This window comes from Exophiala viscosa, assembly GCF_022695815.1.
Source record: "Exophiala viscosa unplaced genomic scaffold EDD37scaffold_11, whole genome shotgun sequence".
NCBI lineage: Eukaryota > Fungi > Ascomycota > Eurotiomycetes > Chaetothyriales > Herpotrichiellaceae > Exophiala > Exophiala viscosa.
Window position 1 is genome coordinate 148,198 of NW_026944363.1, and position 16,744 is coordinate 164,941.

Consider the following 16,744-nt stretch of genomic DNA (forward strand, 5'->3'; position numbering starts at 1 on the left):
GGCATTTCCATGAATGCTGCTTACTGGGGTGGAAGCGTGGCAAAGAGTGCAACCGGTCGAACTGGAAGAGGCTGTGTAAGTGGTGGTGAGGTGATCGCTTAAGTAAATGAAGGAAGGATGCATCATGCCCCCTGACCGAGGTGCAGCAACTACCTGGTAAGCTCTAGGGAATCAACAAGCCCACCACATCTTTGGCCTAGGCGCTCCAGTTCGTTCTTGCCGATCTGGGTAGCTATTCCGCCAGGCAGAGTACGCACCACAACATTTCAACGCCAAACATCATATTCTTCAATCAAACACTACAACTCCTTCCACAATACCTATCCAAGAAAACGTAAACCCCTATCAGCGACCTCAATCCCCAGCACAATCAACAATGGAAAGCCGACCCGCTATAATCCGTCATGTTAGGATACCCACTGAACAACAACCGCCCACTATCAAACGTAGACCCAACGTTCCTCGTCGCACAAGTCAAACTCGAGTACCGAAAGCAGTTATTCGGCCCGCCCTGCGTATACACCGGGATCTCCTGAAAGGTGAATCCAACACAATTACTCCCTTGAACGTCACCCGGAACGTCTCTGCCCTGCTCGTTCGCGTACTGACACCACCCGGCGCAGTCTTCGAAATCGAATGCTATGATCGCCTGTAGCGCCACACCAGTAAAGGACGTCTGGCACTCGACTTCAAAGTCGTCTGTGTTGCCGTTATACTCATATGCGTAGCAATATGGTGAATTGCCAGGGCATGACGAGGCTGTTGGTGCGGGCGGGCAGCTTGTTAAGGTAGTACTCGTTGTTGTTGTCCCACTGGTGACGGCCGCGGATGTAGTGGTCACCGCTGTGGTCGTGGTGATGGCTGCGTATGAAGGATCAGTTATCGACGGGTAGCCCTGGTACATAAGCCGGCCGCTATCAACACCAGAAGTGGAAGAAGTCCCCGTGATACTCGAGAATAGAATGCAATTCGGGCTGCTGCCTGTTACCGAGTTGTAGAAGCTGACGCCGACGCAGCCGTAGGGAATTGCTTCGTTGTATATGTTGCATACTGCAGTGCAGGTCTTGAGCGAGGTTGCGGTTGTGGAATTGCCTGTGAGCTGGGTGCCTTGTAGCGCCGTGGAGCATTCGACTTCGTAGCAGGAGCCGTCGCCATTGACATTGAGGGCTTGGTGATTGTACGTGGGGCATAGGTTTGTCGTCGTTGGAGTTGCAGAGCAGTACGAAGCTGTAGTCGTAGTAGTAGTGGTTGTAGTGGCACTTCTTGTCGTCGAAAGCCCTGTGCTGCTCGTAGTCTGAGTACTGGTGGCCACAGTACTCATTTGTGAGGCTGTCTGACTGGTAGATGTTATGTGTGATGTTGCTGGACTTGAGCTGGGAGTAGTAGTGGCTGATGAACTCGACATAGTTGGAGTGGAGCTTGGGGGAGCTCTCGTAGTCGATAAAGAGCTGCTCATTTGTGCTGTCGTGGAAAGCGGTGTTGACGTTTGCGACGTGGTAGTCGGAGCGCTTGACTGCTGCGTAGACAGTACACTGCTGACGAGATGAGTTGTGGAAGCGGTAGTAGTCACGGAAGTAGACGACGTTCCCATGAGTGTGGAGGTTGACATCACTGTTGTCGTGCTTGATACTGCTGAGGTCTGAACGTTGGTCGAGCTTGCACCAGAACTTCCTGCACTCGCGAAATCAATGGTCGGAGCATAGGGCTTGTCGACAACGATCGCAGCTTGGACGTATGCATCAGCGCCTCTGTTCACTGTGTTGATATTGGATTTGAGTGTGCACGGATCTGTGGCGGTACTCTGTAAAGCCTGTCAGCATAACGCAAACACTTTATGAAAAAAACATACACTGTTATAGGTGACAGCAAGGCATATCGCATCTGAAGATGTCACATAGGAATTACATGTTCCAATGCAGTCGGCAAGGTCGGAAGCTGGCACGCTGAGAAGGTCATATCCTGGCAAATCAGTGTCACATAGGATCAAGTAACCATCGTCGACAGTGCCATCGTACGATGAACGGTCGTCACAGCTTGGCGGACCAGTTGACGTCGGATACGCTGACACGGTGGAAGAAGTGGATGCAGAAGTTGAAGATCCATACATTGGAGTGCTTCCCATAGGTAGAGAGGTTGCCGTCCCTGAGATACCGGTTGAGGGCGTGGTCGTGGGACTCATTCCGGAAGAAAGTGCGTTTGGCGTTGTTGTCAGCCCGTTGGGCGCAGACGTGTAGCCAGATGTGGGCATACTGGTTGAACCCATGGACACAGAGGTCCCCGAGGACGATATGATATCACCAACAGGTACTGCGTCGAGCGTGACCTCCTCGCAGCCCGCCGGTGCCTGTCCGTTGAAGGAGACTTGAACAATAGACCCGTACATGCAAAATATAGCTTGTCCACCACCGAATGTCTCATTCTGCCATTGCAAGGTTCCGCCAGAAGAAGAGGCATCTCTGCGTCCATGTGCGTTATCGTTGACAATCGAAAAGAGGGTTGAGATGCTTCCCAATGTCGCGTTGACGGCGAACTTCTGCGTGGTCGCAGATCCCGATGTCGAGATATACCCTCCACCTCCCATCAATTGACCCGAAGAGTCGATGGTGAATGCGACAGCCAGACTTGCATTGGCAGTCAGCGTCCCATCATCCGCAACATATTCATCTGGTTCATCCACCCCATTATTCACGGCAAGGAAGTAGGATCCAGAACTTTCATTGTCAGATTCCGTCAAAATGGGCGCCGGGATAACTCACCTGGGACTTGAAGGCGCGCCAGTGGTTACGCTTGTGCTGGCATATGTCGAGGACGCATTGCCGCCACCGAAAATCGAGCCGGTGTAGATCGCAGGACAATAACTGACGAAAACCTCGACGGTAGTGCCGTATCCATATACTGATTCGACCAGCTGCGCAGCCAACGCAATAATAGCAAAGCGGCACCAAATCATCGCGACTTACTGCTGTCTCCTGGGCAATACCTACCATGCACATCCCATCGAGACAGCATGAAGATAATGAGTACACCAAAATGGCAGCTGGGAGTTTCCGAGTGGTCTGTGTTAGGTATTGCACGCGACTGGAATGATAAACAAGAGGAATGGAATGCTGGGGAATGCATGACGAAGCCGATCACGATATGCTGGGCCACTTGCAGCACCGCAATAACTTCCTTGATTGCATTGAAGTCAAAGATGAATCAGACATGTAAGAGGTACCAAAGCGATAACATTGCAGGCAGGGAATTTCCTTTAGAAAGGTAAGCATTTGTTGTAAAACTTTTGGGCAAACCTAGGTGTCCCTCCACCGGACGTTAACAGGAAGACCTTGGCTCGTACCATGGACACCTCAAGGAGAGGAGTCTGGGTAGATCATACACACACAGGGTGAAGTAGTCTTGCAAGATTTATCGAAGTTGAGCTTCTCTTCAGGTGGGAGTACCGTCGCAACCCGCGGGATCCATATCGTTCAGCAGTCCGCTCTTCCCCAAGTGCGCGGGAATCCCACAACATCTCGAACATTGCTCACACCAGTCAAGTAGGCAAGCAGCCGGTCAAAGCCCAAACCATAACCGCCGTGCGGACTACTTCCGAACCGGCGGAGATCCGCATACCACCGGAGGCTCCCGAGTGACTCTTCAGGATGCAGAAATGGATAAGCGTTGCCATTGCTCTGCTCAACGGTCTTCAAGAGGCCCTTCTCGCGCATATTGTGAATGAGGTTCTCGAGGCGATGCTCTCTTAGACTTCCACCAACCACTTCACAATAGCCGAACGGAAGGAGTAAGTCAAAGCATGCAACTGTCTCTCGATCTCCAGCGAACTCGCCATCTTCTGACAAGCCCGATAGCTGATTAGACCGCTGGAATGATGAAGGCAGCATGTAAAACGGCTTGATTACTTTCGGATAGTGGGTGACAAACACTGGCTTTCCCTCTGCCAGGTTTTCAACAATCCATCGTTCGTGCTCCAGTTGCAAACCCTCTTCCCATTGAGGTCTGGTAGCGAAGAGCTTACCGCCGCTCGATTCATGAGCTTCCGAAAGGGCCTTAATCGCAGATGTGTAATCCACAGTGTGCCATGGACCAGTCAGTCTGTTCCATCGCTCCTCCAGATCCATAGCCTCGATATCGGAAGGACGATGTTTCTGGTCGGTGTAATATTGTAGGAGTTCTTCACCGGTTCTGTGCGACCGTAGTGCTTCGGTCAAGTCCACGATAAGAGCCCTCACTTTGTCCAGCAGGTCTTCTAGGGCAACTTCTCGATGCTCTGCCTCCAGCATGTAGAACTCGGCAAGATGCCGCGGAGTGTCACTCTCCTCAGCGCGGAAGGTCGGCGAAAATGCAAATACGTCACCTAATTCCGCTGCGTACGCCTCGAGATGTAATTGTGACGAGACAGTCAAGTATTTCGCATCTCGAAAGTATAGCCTCTCTTGCTCTTTCGTCGTATTGGCTGTGGTTCCAGGTGCTTGCTCTTTACTCCGTGGAGCAATGGTAAACACTTCTCCGGCACCTTCACAGTCTGAGGACGTGATCAGAGGTGGGTGTATTTGATACACAGGGCTCGGCCGATCGTGAAAGTGCGAAGTAATGGCTGAGCTCAAACGACTCCGAGCTCGTACCAGGAGAGATTGGAAGGCGGTTCGCATACGTAGATGAGGGATACTTCGTAGAAAGTCGGCAGTCATGGACTGCTTTTGAATCGGGTTCTCCTACTCTCGCCATTAGCAGTGAGGCATACACTACTGTCAAGTTGCTTACAAGAGGGTTGCTTTCCCCTACAGCTTCAATCGTTCCGACCTGCAGCTCATGTGTCTGGCCAGCGCCCTGGGACGGAATCCATTGTCCGACCAGAGCTACATATGAGCCATTGCTAATGCTGAAGATCCAGTATCAGCATTGTCTAAATAACTCATATATTGTCCACTTACTCCTTCGCCAGAGATGGGTCAGGAAATACAGCTTGGACGCTCGCCAGCGTCGACCCATCTGCTATTCTTGCAAATGCAATCTTCTTCTGTTTCCGCACGCTGCGAACCAAACCAGTTATCTGCACCGATTTGTGGTTCTGACCTGGCTCAAATTTTGAACCACTATCGAGAAGGCTCGCATGTTGGACTATGGGCGCTGAGGCTGGCCCAGTGGACACCACCTCTCTGTGCGCTTGCTCATGTAGATGTCGCGTGCGGTACTGCACCGCAGGAAGGGTCGGTATCTCAAGGGCGGATAATCGTGGGGACAGGGCGATCCGGGGAAGCCATGGCGACTTCAGTGCACGCCATAGCATTCCGCTGCCGCTACTATGGGAACGGTGGCTACGACTCGCGATACGTTGTTAAAGTCAAATCTGAAGCGTGGGAGTTGCGCAGAGGAATAAGAAGCGGACGGTCGGAACAATGAATCATTTTCTCCGACAAGGCTGCAGCCTCGTTCATCCCAGCCTTGCGGAGGTTCTTTGGCACAAGAGCATACGAGGGTACAGTGAAGTGCTTATTCAACACGCCGGATCTCAACAAACCTCTCGAGTTTTCTATGTATACCTAGGTAGTGCAAATCAAATGACCTCTGACTTCCACCCAACACGATATACATCCAAGTCTAATTCTGGTCTAGGCAGTCGCGTCGAAAATGATTCCATCACCATGGGTCGCGCTATCAGTGTGTAGAACCCTCGGCCTTCATCTGGCTGACATAATGCAAGTACCGTTGCGCCGTGGCCTTCCGCATACCGCGGCCCCATTTGATGAAGGCAAAGAAGACGCAGATCTGTGCCAGAGATACAAATGCAGCGACAAGGAACGCATCCTGATAGCCCATGTTTGTAACCCAAGGAGTTATACTGCGATGATGAGAGGTTAGCGTGACATGTAACAACCAAAAGTTTGGAATGCCTACCCGTAGCTCACGGCAAAACTCATCGTGTTCCTGATTATGATCACCGTAACCATGGCATCTCCGCTGATGTCCTTGTAGCAATCGATGCAGTAGCTGCATGGGATCTGGCAGCCAATGGTGATGGAACAGGCCAGCATGCCCATGGCGAAGACAAGACCGAACCAATGGATGTGGTGAGCTGCTCCCACGCCCCAGATGAGGAATCCTCCAGGGATGAGGACGAGAAGAGCACAATACATCCACAGGCGGTGCTCTGGTTCCATGACTCCGTTGTTTCGTCGAGCTTTCCAGATGACGACTCTGTCGCCGAGGATGCCAGAATAGACGGTTCTACGAACGGCACGTCAGTTCATGCATATTTTTATGACGTTGAGCAAACTTACCCGATGCACACGCCAATAAGGCAAGCCACGTAGGCAAGTCCTACCATGCTTGAGGGGAAATTGTATGGCGCGGCGGAGAGAATGAGTGATGCCGTCCCGTTGAGGATGTTGAAGTAGCACACGATCGAGCCGTACATGAAGCCAGCAAACGCCACGGCAGGAAACGTCCCGAAGATGAATGGTCGAATAAGCATGCTGCCTAGTCGGTTCTTCTTTCGCAAGTCTTCTTTGCGCAAGAGCGACAGCTTCTGCACGTAGTTTTTCATCGTATAGGTCTGTTCATTGGCTGCTGGCGTACCGGTGGCATTTCGGACTTCTGGTTGCTTTTCAGCATCGGCTGGATCCATGTGTTTCAAGTCGCTGTCAGAGGCTGACTCGATTGGCAGTTGCTCGTCAGGCTCGATGCCGATAAGTGGTGCTCGTTCAAAATTGGTCTCCTCCATCAAGAAGAAGAGGATCACGAATGCACCTCCGGTGAAAATTGCACACCAGTACTGTAGAGTATTGTTAGTTGAGAGGCCATAGATTGTTCATCGCATCTCGAGAACCTACCAGGACCCACTGCCAACCTTGACCAACGTCGATGAAACCTGAACAGACAGGTGCGAGAAAGTTGCTACCAGCCAAGAAAAGAGCATACACGCCCATATAGGTACCACGCTCGTGCGTAAAGTACTGCAACTTCTATCAGTACGGGTTCAAACAGAAAGACGGGATACTTACAAGGTCTGAAATTGATATCTCACACAGAGACTCGATAGGCGCACCGACGAAGCCCTGCAGGATCTTGTTTGCGATCCACTGGCCATTGCTATTGGTATAAGGAGCCCATATCATGATGGCCTATGACAAGGCGTTAGTCCACCTGTTCTGCGCATGGGGCTTGTCGGGGGAAAGGACTGACCGTCGTTGCCAGGAGTGAGAAGAGATAAACTGGACGCTTCCCATACTGCTGTGCGAGAGACTGCCAAACAAGACATCCCCATCTAGTAACACTTCGAGTCAGTCACAGACTCCCACGTTATCTTGTTGGGCCAAAAGCGCGCGTCGAGGTGACTTGAGTCCCGACAAAGGATGTGTCTGCACTCAATCAAGGCCGGAGATTGCTGAAGGACGTCAGGGAGCAAAAGACCTACCCGAAAGCAAGAAACATGTATCCGGTACCAGCATTGAGATCAGCGACCGAAAGGCTTGTGGCTTCGGAGATAGGGACGAGAACGGAATAGATCGCGGCTGAGGCATAACCAACTGCCAGGATGTAGCTGTTGCGAGAATGTGTTAGCTGTGATCATTGCTGAAGGGTTTCGGTGATTCCCATACATGGAGAGACAGGTCAGAGACAGGAGTTTCCTCCGTGGAGTCCAATTCAGTGGGTCGTCTGGATTTGCGGAAGGAGGAGGGACGAGCACAATATCGCGCTTGCCTCCTGCTGCATGGCGAGCATGAATAGTACCCTCAAGATCGACCAGGTGTACCGTGCCTGGTATGTATTCATGGGAGGAGACCGTCATGGCTGACGTGGTATGAATGTAATGGGCCTTCTTGCTTGAGGTAGAAAGAAGGAAGAGTTATCAAATCTGCTACTGGTCTCGGTTAACCGCTCGGTCGGCATGGCGTCGGAGTCGCCTTTATATAAACAGTTGGCCTCCATGGCGATTCTTCCTTGGTCGGTGTAGAATACCGTCATGAAAAGCGTTGAGATAAGGCCGTGTATGGCAGAGAAGCCCGAATACCTTGTAGTTGGACATCCCCGTTGTACTAACAAGTAACCAGCCAGTCAGCATTAATTGCGGATGTGTCAGGAAGTACCTAGTACCTGGACGCAGGCCTTTGGTAGAACTTCAAAGGCTATGCTGATAAGGGGCCGTCTTCGATATCAACCACCAATCATACGTATTAGCGTCTCTTCATAGCTTCCCTACCAAGAACCTGGCAAAGGAGATCGAAGATATGCCATGGGGCTGACCAGTAAGGAATAATTGCGGGTGAAATTGGACCCACCTGATAAGGCTGCACGCCATACAGGGCAAGATCATCAATAATAGGCCGTTGCAAGATATGCCAGAGACACCAAGGAACTAGTCATTGGATTCGGTAAGCACATGTATGCACTGCATGCTGAGATCTTCTCTTCCGGTGGCTCGAAAGAGGTATTCGCGTTCATCCTTGAGGCCTCCGCAGTTGCTGGGCACAGGCTCTTGAACTCGCAAATACTCCTAGTTGGCCAGTTCTGTAGCATTGCTCGAGAACTGCACCTGTTTCGTTTTGAAGCATACCGAGCTTCACTAGGACCCTTTTATGAGAAGGACATTCCAGACCAATGGTAACGAGCATACTTACATCACCTCCATCCCATACTCACCATCATTCGAACTTCAATTACAACTATAATCTCCTTTCAATCCTCACTTCGTTGCAAATCCATTCACGATGGTGCAAGCACTATGGCAGCCCAAGGTTGAGAAATGCCAAAAGATTCTGCAGGACTCACTTAACCCTGCCTGGCTCCTGCCAGCAGAGCAGCTGCCGCCGGCTGATCAGCTGAACGTCGCTTCTTTCGCAGACAGCTGCAAGCTGTTGACGCCAAGAGAACTGGAGATCACCCAGACCAATGCCACCGACCTGGTCGCGCAAATGGCAGCTGGGAAGTTGTCGGCGGTCGAAACGGCGACTGCATTCTTGAAACGTGCACATGTCGGCCACCAGTTGTTGAACTTTGCAGTCGAGTTCTTAGTCGACGACGCGATGGCACGTGCAGCTGAGCTTGATGCTCATTTCAAGTCCACAGGGAAAGTTGTTGGACCTCTCCACGGAGTTCCTATCTCGGTAAAGGAGCATGTTGCCCTGAAGGGTCGAATCTGTCATTCCTGTTATGTTGCCTGGATTGATAATGTTGCGGAGGAAGATGCACTACTCGTCACTTTGTTGAAAAATGCAGGCGCGATCATCCACGTCAGGACGAACGAGCCACAGAGCCTGATGGTAGTTGCTTCTGCCTGAGCATCTGAGTTCTCCGCTAACACGTTTCTCAGCATATCGACTGCGACAACGTCATCTATGGACCAACAGTCAATCCGCACAATCGCAAGCTTACCTCTGGGGGCTCGAGTGGAGGCGAAGGGGCATCACTAGGCTTCCGTTGTGCGGCCATCGGTATCGGCACCGATATTGGAGGCTCTGTCAGAGTGCCAGCAGCGTTCTGTGGCGCATATGGCCTTCGTACGACCGCACTCCGCAACCCTTACAAGGGCGTACTGTTGGCCGGCGATGGACAAGAAAGCATTCGCTGCATTATTGGACCATTGGCCAACAGTGTGGGAGACCTCAACTTGGCACAGAAAGCTGTACTTGACCAGGAACCGTGGGAGGAAGAGACATCGCTAGTCCCTCTGCCCTGGAAAGAGGTACCAGCGTACAAACCCGACCAGATCACCGTTGGGGTCATATGGGATGACGGGTAAGCTCATTTGTTGTCGAGCCTTTCTGACACATCGCGCTGCTCATGGGGCCGAGTCCAACTGACAGCACTGCAGTGTCGTCCACCCTCATCCTCCTACTACACGAGGGCTCAAACATGCCGTCTCAAAGCTCAAGGCTGCCAGTGTCAAAGTAGTGGACTTCGAGCCATATGAACACAGCCGTGGTTGGGACATTCTTTCGGCTCTCTACTTCCCTGATGCCGCCAAGTATCAGAAGGACCTCTTGCAGAAAGGCGGAGAGCCCGTAGCGGCATTGACAGAGTGGGCTTTCAGTCAGGCCAGGCCCGAGCCAATCACGGTGGTTGAGAACTGGGACTTGAATGTCCAACGAGAGGCATACCGAGCAGAGTATGTTGGCCCGATATCCGAAGCCCACGCAGATCTCCCTTGCTGACGTCCGCAGATATCACCGCGTGATGAAGGAGCGTGGTGTTGATTTCATCCTCTGCCCTGCATATGTTGGCGTGGCCGCAGAGCTCGCCACTGGACAATATTGGCTTTACACGGCGATTTGGAACATTCTTGACCAACCTGCTGTCACCTTCCCAACAGGATTGAAAGCAGATCCCTCAGTTGACGTAGTCGAGGCCGATTACAAGCCTAGGTCAGCACAAGATGAGCGGGAGTTCAAAAAGTGTAAGTGCAGCTTGCAGTCCTAAACAAGTTTGTGTCTGGTTGACGATACTGACTGGCTTTTCACAACCTGCAGATGTCCCAGAGAGGTTTATCGACGCGCCGATCCCGCTGCAGGTCGTGGGCAAACATTTCCGTGACGAGGAAACGGTGGCAGCTGCTGAATTGATCTCTGGTATCGTGGGAGCTTGAGTAGGTGCTTGTCATTGTAGAATCATTCACCAAAAACGCCAAGGGCGATGCCATCGTAGTATCATCTGCGTAGCAATTTGAACGCGTCAGACGCCTGAATATGGAGTTTCATCTTCTCGGGCTGTCATCGAAACGGCCTTCGATAAACAACTGAACTTACATTTTTGTTCCCCATGGGCCAGGAATGGGGAGCCTGAAACCTTCTCACTATCAATAAATCAATGCCCGCCTAGTATCCGGTCATCAGAGCTTCACTCAACGTGTAAAGGAGCACAACGAGAAGAACGTCACCCCTTCTTGTCATCACGCCATCGACGGGTACTCAGATGCGCGCGATTTCTGCTTGCGATGATGGACGGGCAGACCGCGGGCAGACCATAGCCTGGGCCAGCCCGCTTATCTCCCCGCGATAAGGTCCATCTTGATCCAACGGAAGTCGACGTCAAGCCACCAATTGAACGACTAAGACGGCAGGACTACCTAAGTCAGAAGGCTAACGTTGTGGCTAACCAAGCCAAGATCGGTTGTCTTTCTTCCTATCACCAACGCCCAAGTCGCCGATAGCGCTTGCCTTTTATATCGCCACCAGATTGGGCTGGCAATCACCCTTGACTGGTGTTTGGTGACTACCTTGAAAGAAACCGTCGTTGATGCCTCAGGCGCACTTGCCACATCGATTGTCGTTATGCCCAGGGCAAAACTGCGAACCAAGACCGGCTGCACCACTTGTGAGTCCACCTCACCCTGTTTTCCCCGTTGCTGCTCGCGTGCTGAGTTCACTCCTGTCGAAGGTCGGAAGCGGAAGCTGAAATGTGACGAGAGTCGACCGCATTGCCGCCAATGCTTTCTGGCTCGTCGTCAATGTGAATGGCCAGTGGTTAGCGAGCTGTACGATAGACGATACCATTGCCATACGTCAAGCCGATATAAGACCGCTCGCGAACCAGGCGACTCTACCTCCTCCGAATATGATTCTGAAGGATCAACCCAAGCGTCACCTCTGCAAGCGTCTGCCTTGATTCTACGCAACCCAAAACAGGAGACAACAATTTGTTCGGACACGGAGCTGTCCCTCTTTCGCTACTACCTTGACACCTTACTCTCCTTTCTACTGTCCCCAGAAGCGCATCCTGGCTTCTTCGCCGAGTATTTACCATGTGTTGCTAGATACGCATTGACTTCACCGAGTGTCAAGTGCGCGGTACTGGCATGTTGTGCATCGAACAAATACCAACTTACCAGAGATGTCCAATTTCGCAAGCTCTCTCTCAAGTATTACTGCCAAGCGGTGCAGGAAGTCAACTCGGCTCTTGCAGAACTCGACAGCACGGGTGGCTGTCCGGATGACGCACTCTTGACGGCAGTCATTCACATGTACATCAATGCGGTAAGTGTCTCCCAAGAGGAATCTGTAATCACGTTGCACAGGTGTTCCATGCTGACACTTCATGGCTTGGTACCAGCTCTGGGGATCAGACGTGGCCAATGATGCACCCGAGCACGTCAGGGGAGCCGTTCAGCTAATGAAGCTTCGCTACGCAAAAGCACCTTTGAGCATGGACAGCCCTTTCAACAGGGTCACGGCAGAAAGCGTCGTGTATCAATCCTTCCTGCTCGAAATGGAGCATCCCTTTCAGGTCGATTTTCAGGTGGACAATGGACTTTTAATCCGGTCCGGAAATGCGCTTGAATCTCTCACTTTCCTGGACGCCTCCCCATTGGCAAACAATCCGGTGCTGGGTGTTCCATTGTCGCTCTATCGACTGATCTCAGAAGTGATGCAATTATATCACTCATCAAAGCTGGTCGACTTCCAGTTCTTCTCAAGAGTAAGAAGCGAGATGGAACATTGGGAGCATGTGGCGACTCAGATGGACGATGAGCGAGGCTCGCAAAGTCCAGTATCGGTACGGGACCCTTCTCCCTCGAACAGTGCGCCAGAACACTCTCATGCCGACGCCATGATCTTGTACACCCTAGCCGGATCCTTGCTTCTCGACTGGATCATCGAGCTCACAAAGAAGGACATGCCATTGCAGTCAGATCGTGATTCTTACAAGCAGGGACAATGGATTCCACCAAGAGCGTCGAGTCAGAGTCACTTGCCGCCACCACCCAGAAGAGGTTGGCAACTGATTCGCGCACTCTCTGTCCTTCAACGACCGGGAACCTATGAGGACTGGACGCGCTGTCATCTAGGCTGGTGGCCGGTGTACATATTTGGACTTGCTGCTGATCAAGAGGACGATATCTCTTTGATCAAGGGCGTATTGCTACGTATGCGTCAGCGTCTTGGCTATGGCCTTGTGGATCGCGCCCTGGCCGTCCTTGAGCAAATCTGGGAGGAGAGGGGCAGAAGTCATCAGAACCCAAAGGTTGAAGAGATTTGGGTAGATGATTCGGGGGCCTGTGCTGCTAGCCCGGTTTTGGTTTATTGAGGTGAAGCGTTTTGCCATCAATTCCCTGGGCACAAGGTGCACTCTATACAATGGTTAAACCATCGTACGGGTATGAGCAGAGTACCAGATGAACATAGCCTAAGCTTGTACGCAGTGAACAGAAGTTAAACAGAGCTTCTTTTGAATTCTCAGCCGCCTTGCACTCGAGGCGTACTCCGTACTGACCACTAGCTAAGCAACGCGACAAGGGCAAAAGAATCCATAGACCCGATAGAGAATCAACCCAAGGGGCCTTGAGCTCATCAAAAGCATATGGCATAGCCCACCACCCTAAAGAAAACATCACAAGCGCTCGTGGGGTACTAGGAAGCATGTCCATCAACTTTTCGAAGAAGTGAAAAACAACAACCTCCACCATGCAAAAACGAGAAAGCCGCCTCCCTCATGCTAAGAGTACAACACAAAAGCTCGTCATGTCGTGTCCATCACAAAAACAGAAACGCCAAATGATTACCTAATATGATGATATCGGCCTCGATGAAAGATGCAGCAATGCCTCTCCGTCTCGTTCTTGACCACTTCATACCCTGGCAAAAACACGATCGAGCTTGCTCAAGACCCTCTTATCTTCCCGGAACCCCAACTTCTCGCTCGGAATGTCTTGCGGTGGTGCACCGTTCTTGGTCCCGCCAGGGCTTGTGCTTCCTTGTCTGTCCTGCTCAATCTCGTTTTGTGATCTTGTCTCAACAGGTGGTAGCGTGGAAATGCTGTGGACCAATGAGTTGATCGTTGGCGCTTGGCTGGCATTGACGGTGGGTTGTTCGGGATATCGGTACTCTGGTTGGCCTTGACTTTCCTCGGCCGGGTGCGAAGCGCCGTTCTGCCCGTTCTGCCCATTCTGCCCATTTTGTTGGGGTTCAGTCGACTCCATGGCTGCGGTCAGTCTTGGATCTATCTGCAGCTTCTGGTCATCCTCAAAGGCTGCAGGGGTGGGATGCTGTAACTGCGGCGGTGGTAGGGACTGTGCGTGGCTGTAGGGTGTTGGTGGACCTTGGGTAGGACCAGCAGACTGAGGTGGTGGAGGTGGTGGGGGTGCGGATTCGGAAGGGCGTTGCGGTCGTTGATCGTAGCTGGATGGAGGTGCTTGATTCATATGCAATGGGTGTTGTTGATGTGGATGTGGATGTTGATGTTGATGTTGATGTTGATGTTGGTAGGGTCCGCTAGGGTACGGGATCGGAGGTAGACCAGGCGGCATTGTGGCATATGGTGGCATAGGATAATGGCCTGGTTGACCCGGAGGAGTGTGCACTGGGCTTATAGGGTAGACATACGCCGGGTGCATGTGGTAGCCGGGCGGCAGGTAGGGTTGCGAAGTCTGAGGACTTGGTCTGTGATAGCCAGGAGTGCTGGGGCTCACCGCGTAACCCGGAACTCCCACCATAGGTGATCGAGTGACGGCGGGGACCGAAGACTGGTCGTTAATGGTGGATTCTGGATAGAGACCCTTGGCTGGTACAATAGAGGCCAGGGCAGGATCGGTACTTGGTTGTCGCAGCCCCTGGGCCGTGGGATGTGACCGTGAGTAGTAGCTGATGAGATGGAGATGTTGTCCCTGGGAAGTGGTGATACTGAATGACTGCTTCATCAAGCCATCGGGCTTGTACCGATAGCCGTCCGGTCCTTCCTCCCCATCTGCATCTTGTGGTGGACCGTCAGCTGCCGCGCTGTCTGGGGTCTTAGTGCCTTTTCCTGCGGGCTGCACGAATGAGTTTCCCCCTCGTTTCCCTTCCATCTCCCTGTATGTCAAGAAACTTCCGGAAACCCTACTAGCACTCCAGCTCTTCCCGTCTGTCCATCTTCTCATTCCAGCCTCCCGCTCATCCCAGACAAACACCGAACCGGATCTGATAGACTGTCTTTCCTTCTCTGACAGTCTTCTCTGAACGCGAGGTAGAATTCCAAGTCTGCAAGCCTCAAAGAGGATGATAGCATCTGTTGGTGTGCGGACATGTCCATTATATGTCTCCATGGTGATCGTATTGCGACCAAAACAGTCGTCGTGAACTGATTAGGTGCGACGATGTGAACGATACTGTCGCGGTACCAACGCGTTGCTGTTGTTGAATGTTTTGATTTCAAATGCGGCGGGCTGGATGCTTTGCAAAAGCGCCTCAGCTCGCCGCAGGACAGTTGTTCATGCACCAATGGTGCACTTCTGGTTGTTCAAATCTTTCAGTCTCTTGGGCAGGTTTGCTCGGGATCGTCTTTGAATTTCAGTCCTTTCTCGTCAGGTGCGACAGAGGGATCGAGGTGGACTACAGGTATAGTACTACCGTTATGGAATCGGATTGCGACAATCGATCTGTTGTGCGAAGTATGCGAGATGTGATGTCGGTCGGCTGCCCAATACCAAGTATGTTTGATAGATCGGTACAGAACGATCTCTGGTGACGAAGACGACAGCAAATGCCCTAGGAATCGATCTGGCGGAGAGAAGAAGAGTAAGGTCTCCCCAAGGTGACCTGACTAGTCGAAAGGAGAGGAAAGGAAACTAGTGGTGAAGGACACGAGGATGTGTGGGTGAGGAAGGGCAAGCGCAGGCACATTTTGGTGGATGACTTGACGATGGATCACTTATTAGTTTGGGGTGGAGATGCATCAAAAAGCACCGGCGTTCCCACAGCAAGCTTGGGCTTATGCTTAAATTCAAAGCCGCTGCGCCCGCCTAATGGTCCGTGCGTCACAGGCCTAGGCTGGCATGTCTGGGCATGCTTGTCGCCCATCCATCACACTACTCATGATCATTGATCGCCACAAGGAAATGCAGGACTTATTAATCGCGTACATTTAGCACGTATCAGGCACTTCGCACGGCGTCTTCCGATCAAACCAGTGATATAATCATTGTGTTAGGGTCAATCTGTTGCCTCGCTTCCTAAGACTCTAGGAGTAAGAAGACATAATCCATTGGACAAGCTTTCTGCATGGTCTTGGTCGTTCTTAGGTCTTCTTGGTGGCCAGCTCGGCATTGTCACTACTGCCCAATCACGACCTGTGTATGGATTCGTTTACCTTGTCAGTAGCAAGAAATCGAGAGATCCTTTGGGAGGCGGGTGGCTGGTCTGATCAATCTGCTGCCCCTTCAATGCTTGGCATAAATTGAATCTGAATTTCGGCAGAAGAACCGGGACAGTAGCGGCAGGTTACAGATGATGGGAAAAGGACTGCTGGGACATGTTTTCCCCTTGCGCTATCAGATTGTTCTCCAGATCTGCTGCAGCTTCGCCATCTGGGTTGCATCCCGGCCGTAACAGTAGCCTTCATCCATTTCGTGACTTCGATGATGTTCTCTGGCCATCCGTAGTTGATGTCAAAAGGTGGATTGAGTTGATACACTTCAACTGACCCCAAGGAACTCTGGTCTTGTTTGACTCGAAGCGTCCGACGCCAAAGGGCTTGGTATTTCTTGGTACTGGTGGTCTTCTGGATCTAGCAGACGCCGGTTGGCTAGGCGTTGCGTAACCTCGTGTCTCGGCCCTTGGACCGCAAGGACAGGACTTCTCCTTGGCTGGAGCATTTGAGGGGACACCCAATCCTTCCAAAAGCCCAGCTCTCAGGCAGGACCGGTCAAGCAAAGCAATCTGTGTCATTCCAGTGAACGGAACCGCCCGCATGCGCGTCCCATGCTTGGCTCCCACACTTTTCAAACCTGTCAGCTGGCCCATGTCCAGGGTGAACCCTGCCTGTGCACTGCGGATAT

General features: G+C 51.9%; 7 protein-coding genes across 7 annotated transcripts; 2 read left to right on the plus strand and 5 right to left on the minus strand.

Moving 5' to 3' along the window:
• Positions 1–117: 117 nt before the first annotated feature.
• EDD37DRAFT_133239 (uncharacterized protein) lies at positions 118–1,711 on the minus strand. The gene is made up of 2 exons (XM_062809460.1): positions 522–1,711; positions 118–437 (listed from the first exon to the last, which is right to left on the minus strand). Exons 1-2 carry the CDS (start codon positions 1,607–1,609, stop codon positions 371–373), a joined length of 1,155 nt encoding a protein of 384 aa, XP_062666684.1. The 5' UTR covers positions 1,610–1,711; the 3' UTR covers positions 118–370.
• On the minus strand, positions 1,712–3,000 carry EDD37DRAFT_133238 (uncharacterized protein). Its single transcript, XM_062809459.1, has 2 exons — positions 2,757–3,000; positions 1,712–2,711 (listed from the first exon to the last, which is right to left on the minus strand). The coding sequence occupies exons 1-2, from the start codon at positions 2,948–2,950 to the stop codon at positions 1,814–1,816; spliced, it is 1,092 nt and encodes a 363-aa protein (XP_062666685.1). The 5' UTR covers positions 2,951–3,000; the 3' UTR covers positions 1,712–1,813.
• Positions 3,001–3,048: 48 nt separating this feature from the next.
• On the minus strand, positions 3,049–5,358 carry EDD37DRAFT_638995 (asparaginyl-tRNA synthetase). Its single transcript, XM_062817130.1, has 3 exons — positions 4,932–5,358; positions 4,762–4,879; positions 3,049–4,712 (listed from the first exon to the last, which is right to left on the minus strand). The coding sequence occupies exons 1-3, from the start codon at positions 5,285–5,287 to the stop codon at positions 3,468–3,470; spliced, it is 1,719 nt and encodes a 572-aa protein (XP_062666686.1). The 5' UTR covers positions 5,288–5,358; the 3' UTR covers positions 3,049–3,467.
• A 146-nt stretch (positions 5,359–5,504) lies between these two features.
• On the minus strand, positions 5,505–8,117 carry EDD37DRAFT_638997 (major facilitator superfamily domain-containing protein). The gene is made up of 8 exons (XM_062817131.1): positions 7,599–8,117; positions 7,415–7,540; positions 7,183–7,264; positions 7,002–7,121; positions 6,831–6,953; positions 6,279–6,772; positions 5,896–6,225; positions 5,505–5,839 (listed from the first exon to the last, which is right to left on the minus strand). Exons 1-8 carry the CDS (start codon positions 7,787–7,789, stop codon positions 5,656–5,658), a joined length of 1,650 nt encoding a protein of 549 aa, XP_062666687.1. The 5' UTR covers positions 7,790–8,117; the 3' UTR covers positions 5,505–5,655.
• A 591-nt stretch (positions 8,118–8,708) lies between these two features.
• EDD37DRAFT_568971 (amidase signature domain-containing protein) lies at positions 8,709–10,582 on the plus strand (the record flags this gene model as incomplete). Its single annotated transcript, XM_062814205.1, has 5 exons — positions 8,709–9,260; positions 9,311–9,735; positions 9,812–10,105; positions 10,161–10,393; positions 10,467–10,582. The coding sequence occupies 5 exons, from the start codon at positions 8,709–8,711 to the stop codon at positions 10,580–10,582; spliced, it is 1,620 nt and encodes a 539-aa protein (XP_062666688.1).
• A 345-nt stretch (positions 10,583–10,927) lies between these two features.
• On the plus strand, positions 10,928–13,209 carry EDD37DRAFT_133480 (uncharacterized protein). Its single transcript, XM_062809462.1, has 5 exons — positions 10,928–11,052; positions 11,102–11,310; positions 11,374–11,969; positions 12,046–12,489; positions 12,563–13,209. The coding sequence occupies exons 2-5, from the start codon at positions 11,268–11,270 to the stop codon at positions 12,716–12,718; spliced, it is 1,239 nt and encodes a 412-aa protein (XP_062666689.1). The 5' UTR covers positions 10,928–11,052; positions 11,102–11,267; the 3' UTR covers positions 12,719–13,209.
• Position 13,210: 1 nt separating this feature from the next.
• EDD37DRAFT_133348 (Gti1/Pac2 family-domain-containing protein) lies at positions 13,211–15,234 on the minus strand. The gene has a single exon (XM_062809461.1). The coding sequence runs from the start codon at positions 15,011–15,013 to the stop codon at positions 13,562–13,564; it is 1,452 nt and encodes a 483-aa protein (XP_062666690.1). The 5' UTR covers positions 15,014–15,234; the 3' UTR covers positions 13,211–13,561.
• Positions 15,235–16,744: the final 1,510 nt, after the last annotated feature.

Bases quoted from the DNA above. Each gene is read 5' to 3' on its own strand.
- EDD37DRAFT_638995 (XM_062817130.1), bottom strand. From the start codon at position 5,287: ATGCTATGGCGTGCACTGAAGTCGCCATGGCTTCCCCGGATCGCCCTG. The intron at 4,880-4,931 runs GTAAGTGGACAA...CTGGATCTTCAG, and splicing joins GACCCATCTCTGGCGAAGGA to CATTAGCAATGGCTCATATG. The intron at 4,713-4,761 runs GTAAGCAACTTG...TGGCGAGAGTAG, and splicing joins TAGGGGAAAGCAACCCTCTT to GAGAACCCGATTCAAAAGCA.
- EDD37DRAFT_133348 (XM_062809461.1), bottom strand. From the start codon at position 15,013: ATGGAGACATATAATGGACATGTCCGCACACCAACAGATGCTATCATC.
- EDD37DRAFT_638997 (XM_062817131.1), bottom strand. From the start codon at position 7,789: ATGACGGTCTCCTCCCATGAATACATACCAGGCACGGTACACCTGGTC. The intron at 6,773-6,830 runs GTAGGTTCTCGA...AATACTCTACAG, and splicing joins AAGGTTGGCAGTGGGTCCTG to TACTGGTGTGCAATTTTCAC. The intron at 6,226-6,278 runs GTAAGTTTGCTC...TGCCGTTCGTAG, and splicing joins CTTATTGGCGTGTGCATCGG to AACCGTCTATTCTGGCATCC.
- EDD37DRAFT_133480 (XM_062809462.1), top strand. From the start codon at position 11,268: ATGCCCAGGGCAAAACTGCGAACCAAGACCGGCTGCACCACTT. The intron at 11,970-12,045 runs GTAAGTGTCTCC...GCTTGGTACCAG, and splicing joins TTCACATGTACATCAATGCG to CTCTGGGGATCAGACGTGGC. The intron at 12,490-12,562 runs GTACGGGACCCT...TGTACACCCTAG, and splicing joins GCTCGCAAAGTCCAGTATCG to CCGGATCCTTGCTTCTCGAC.
- EDD37DRAFT_133239 (XM_062809460.1), bottom strand. From the start codon at position 1,609: ATGTCAACCTCCACACTCATGGGAACGTCGTCTACTTCCGTGACTACT. The intron at 438-521 runs GTATACGCAGGG...TACGTTTGATAG, and splicing joins ACCTTTCAGGAGATCCCGGT to TGGGCGGTTGTTGTTCAGTG.
- EDD37DRAFT_133238 (XM_062809459.1), bottom strand. From the start codon at position 2,950: ATGATTTGGTGCCGCTTTGCTATTATTGCGTTGGCTGCGCAGCTGGTC. The intron at 2,712-2,756 runs GTGAGTTATCCC...TGACAATGAAAG, and splicing joins GGCGCGCCTTCAAGTCCCAG to TTCTGGATCCTACTTCCTTG.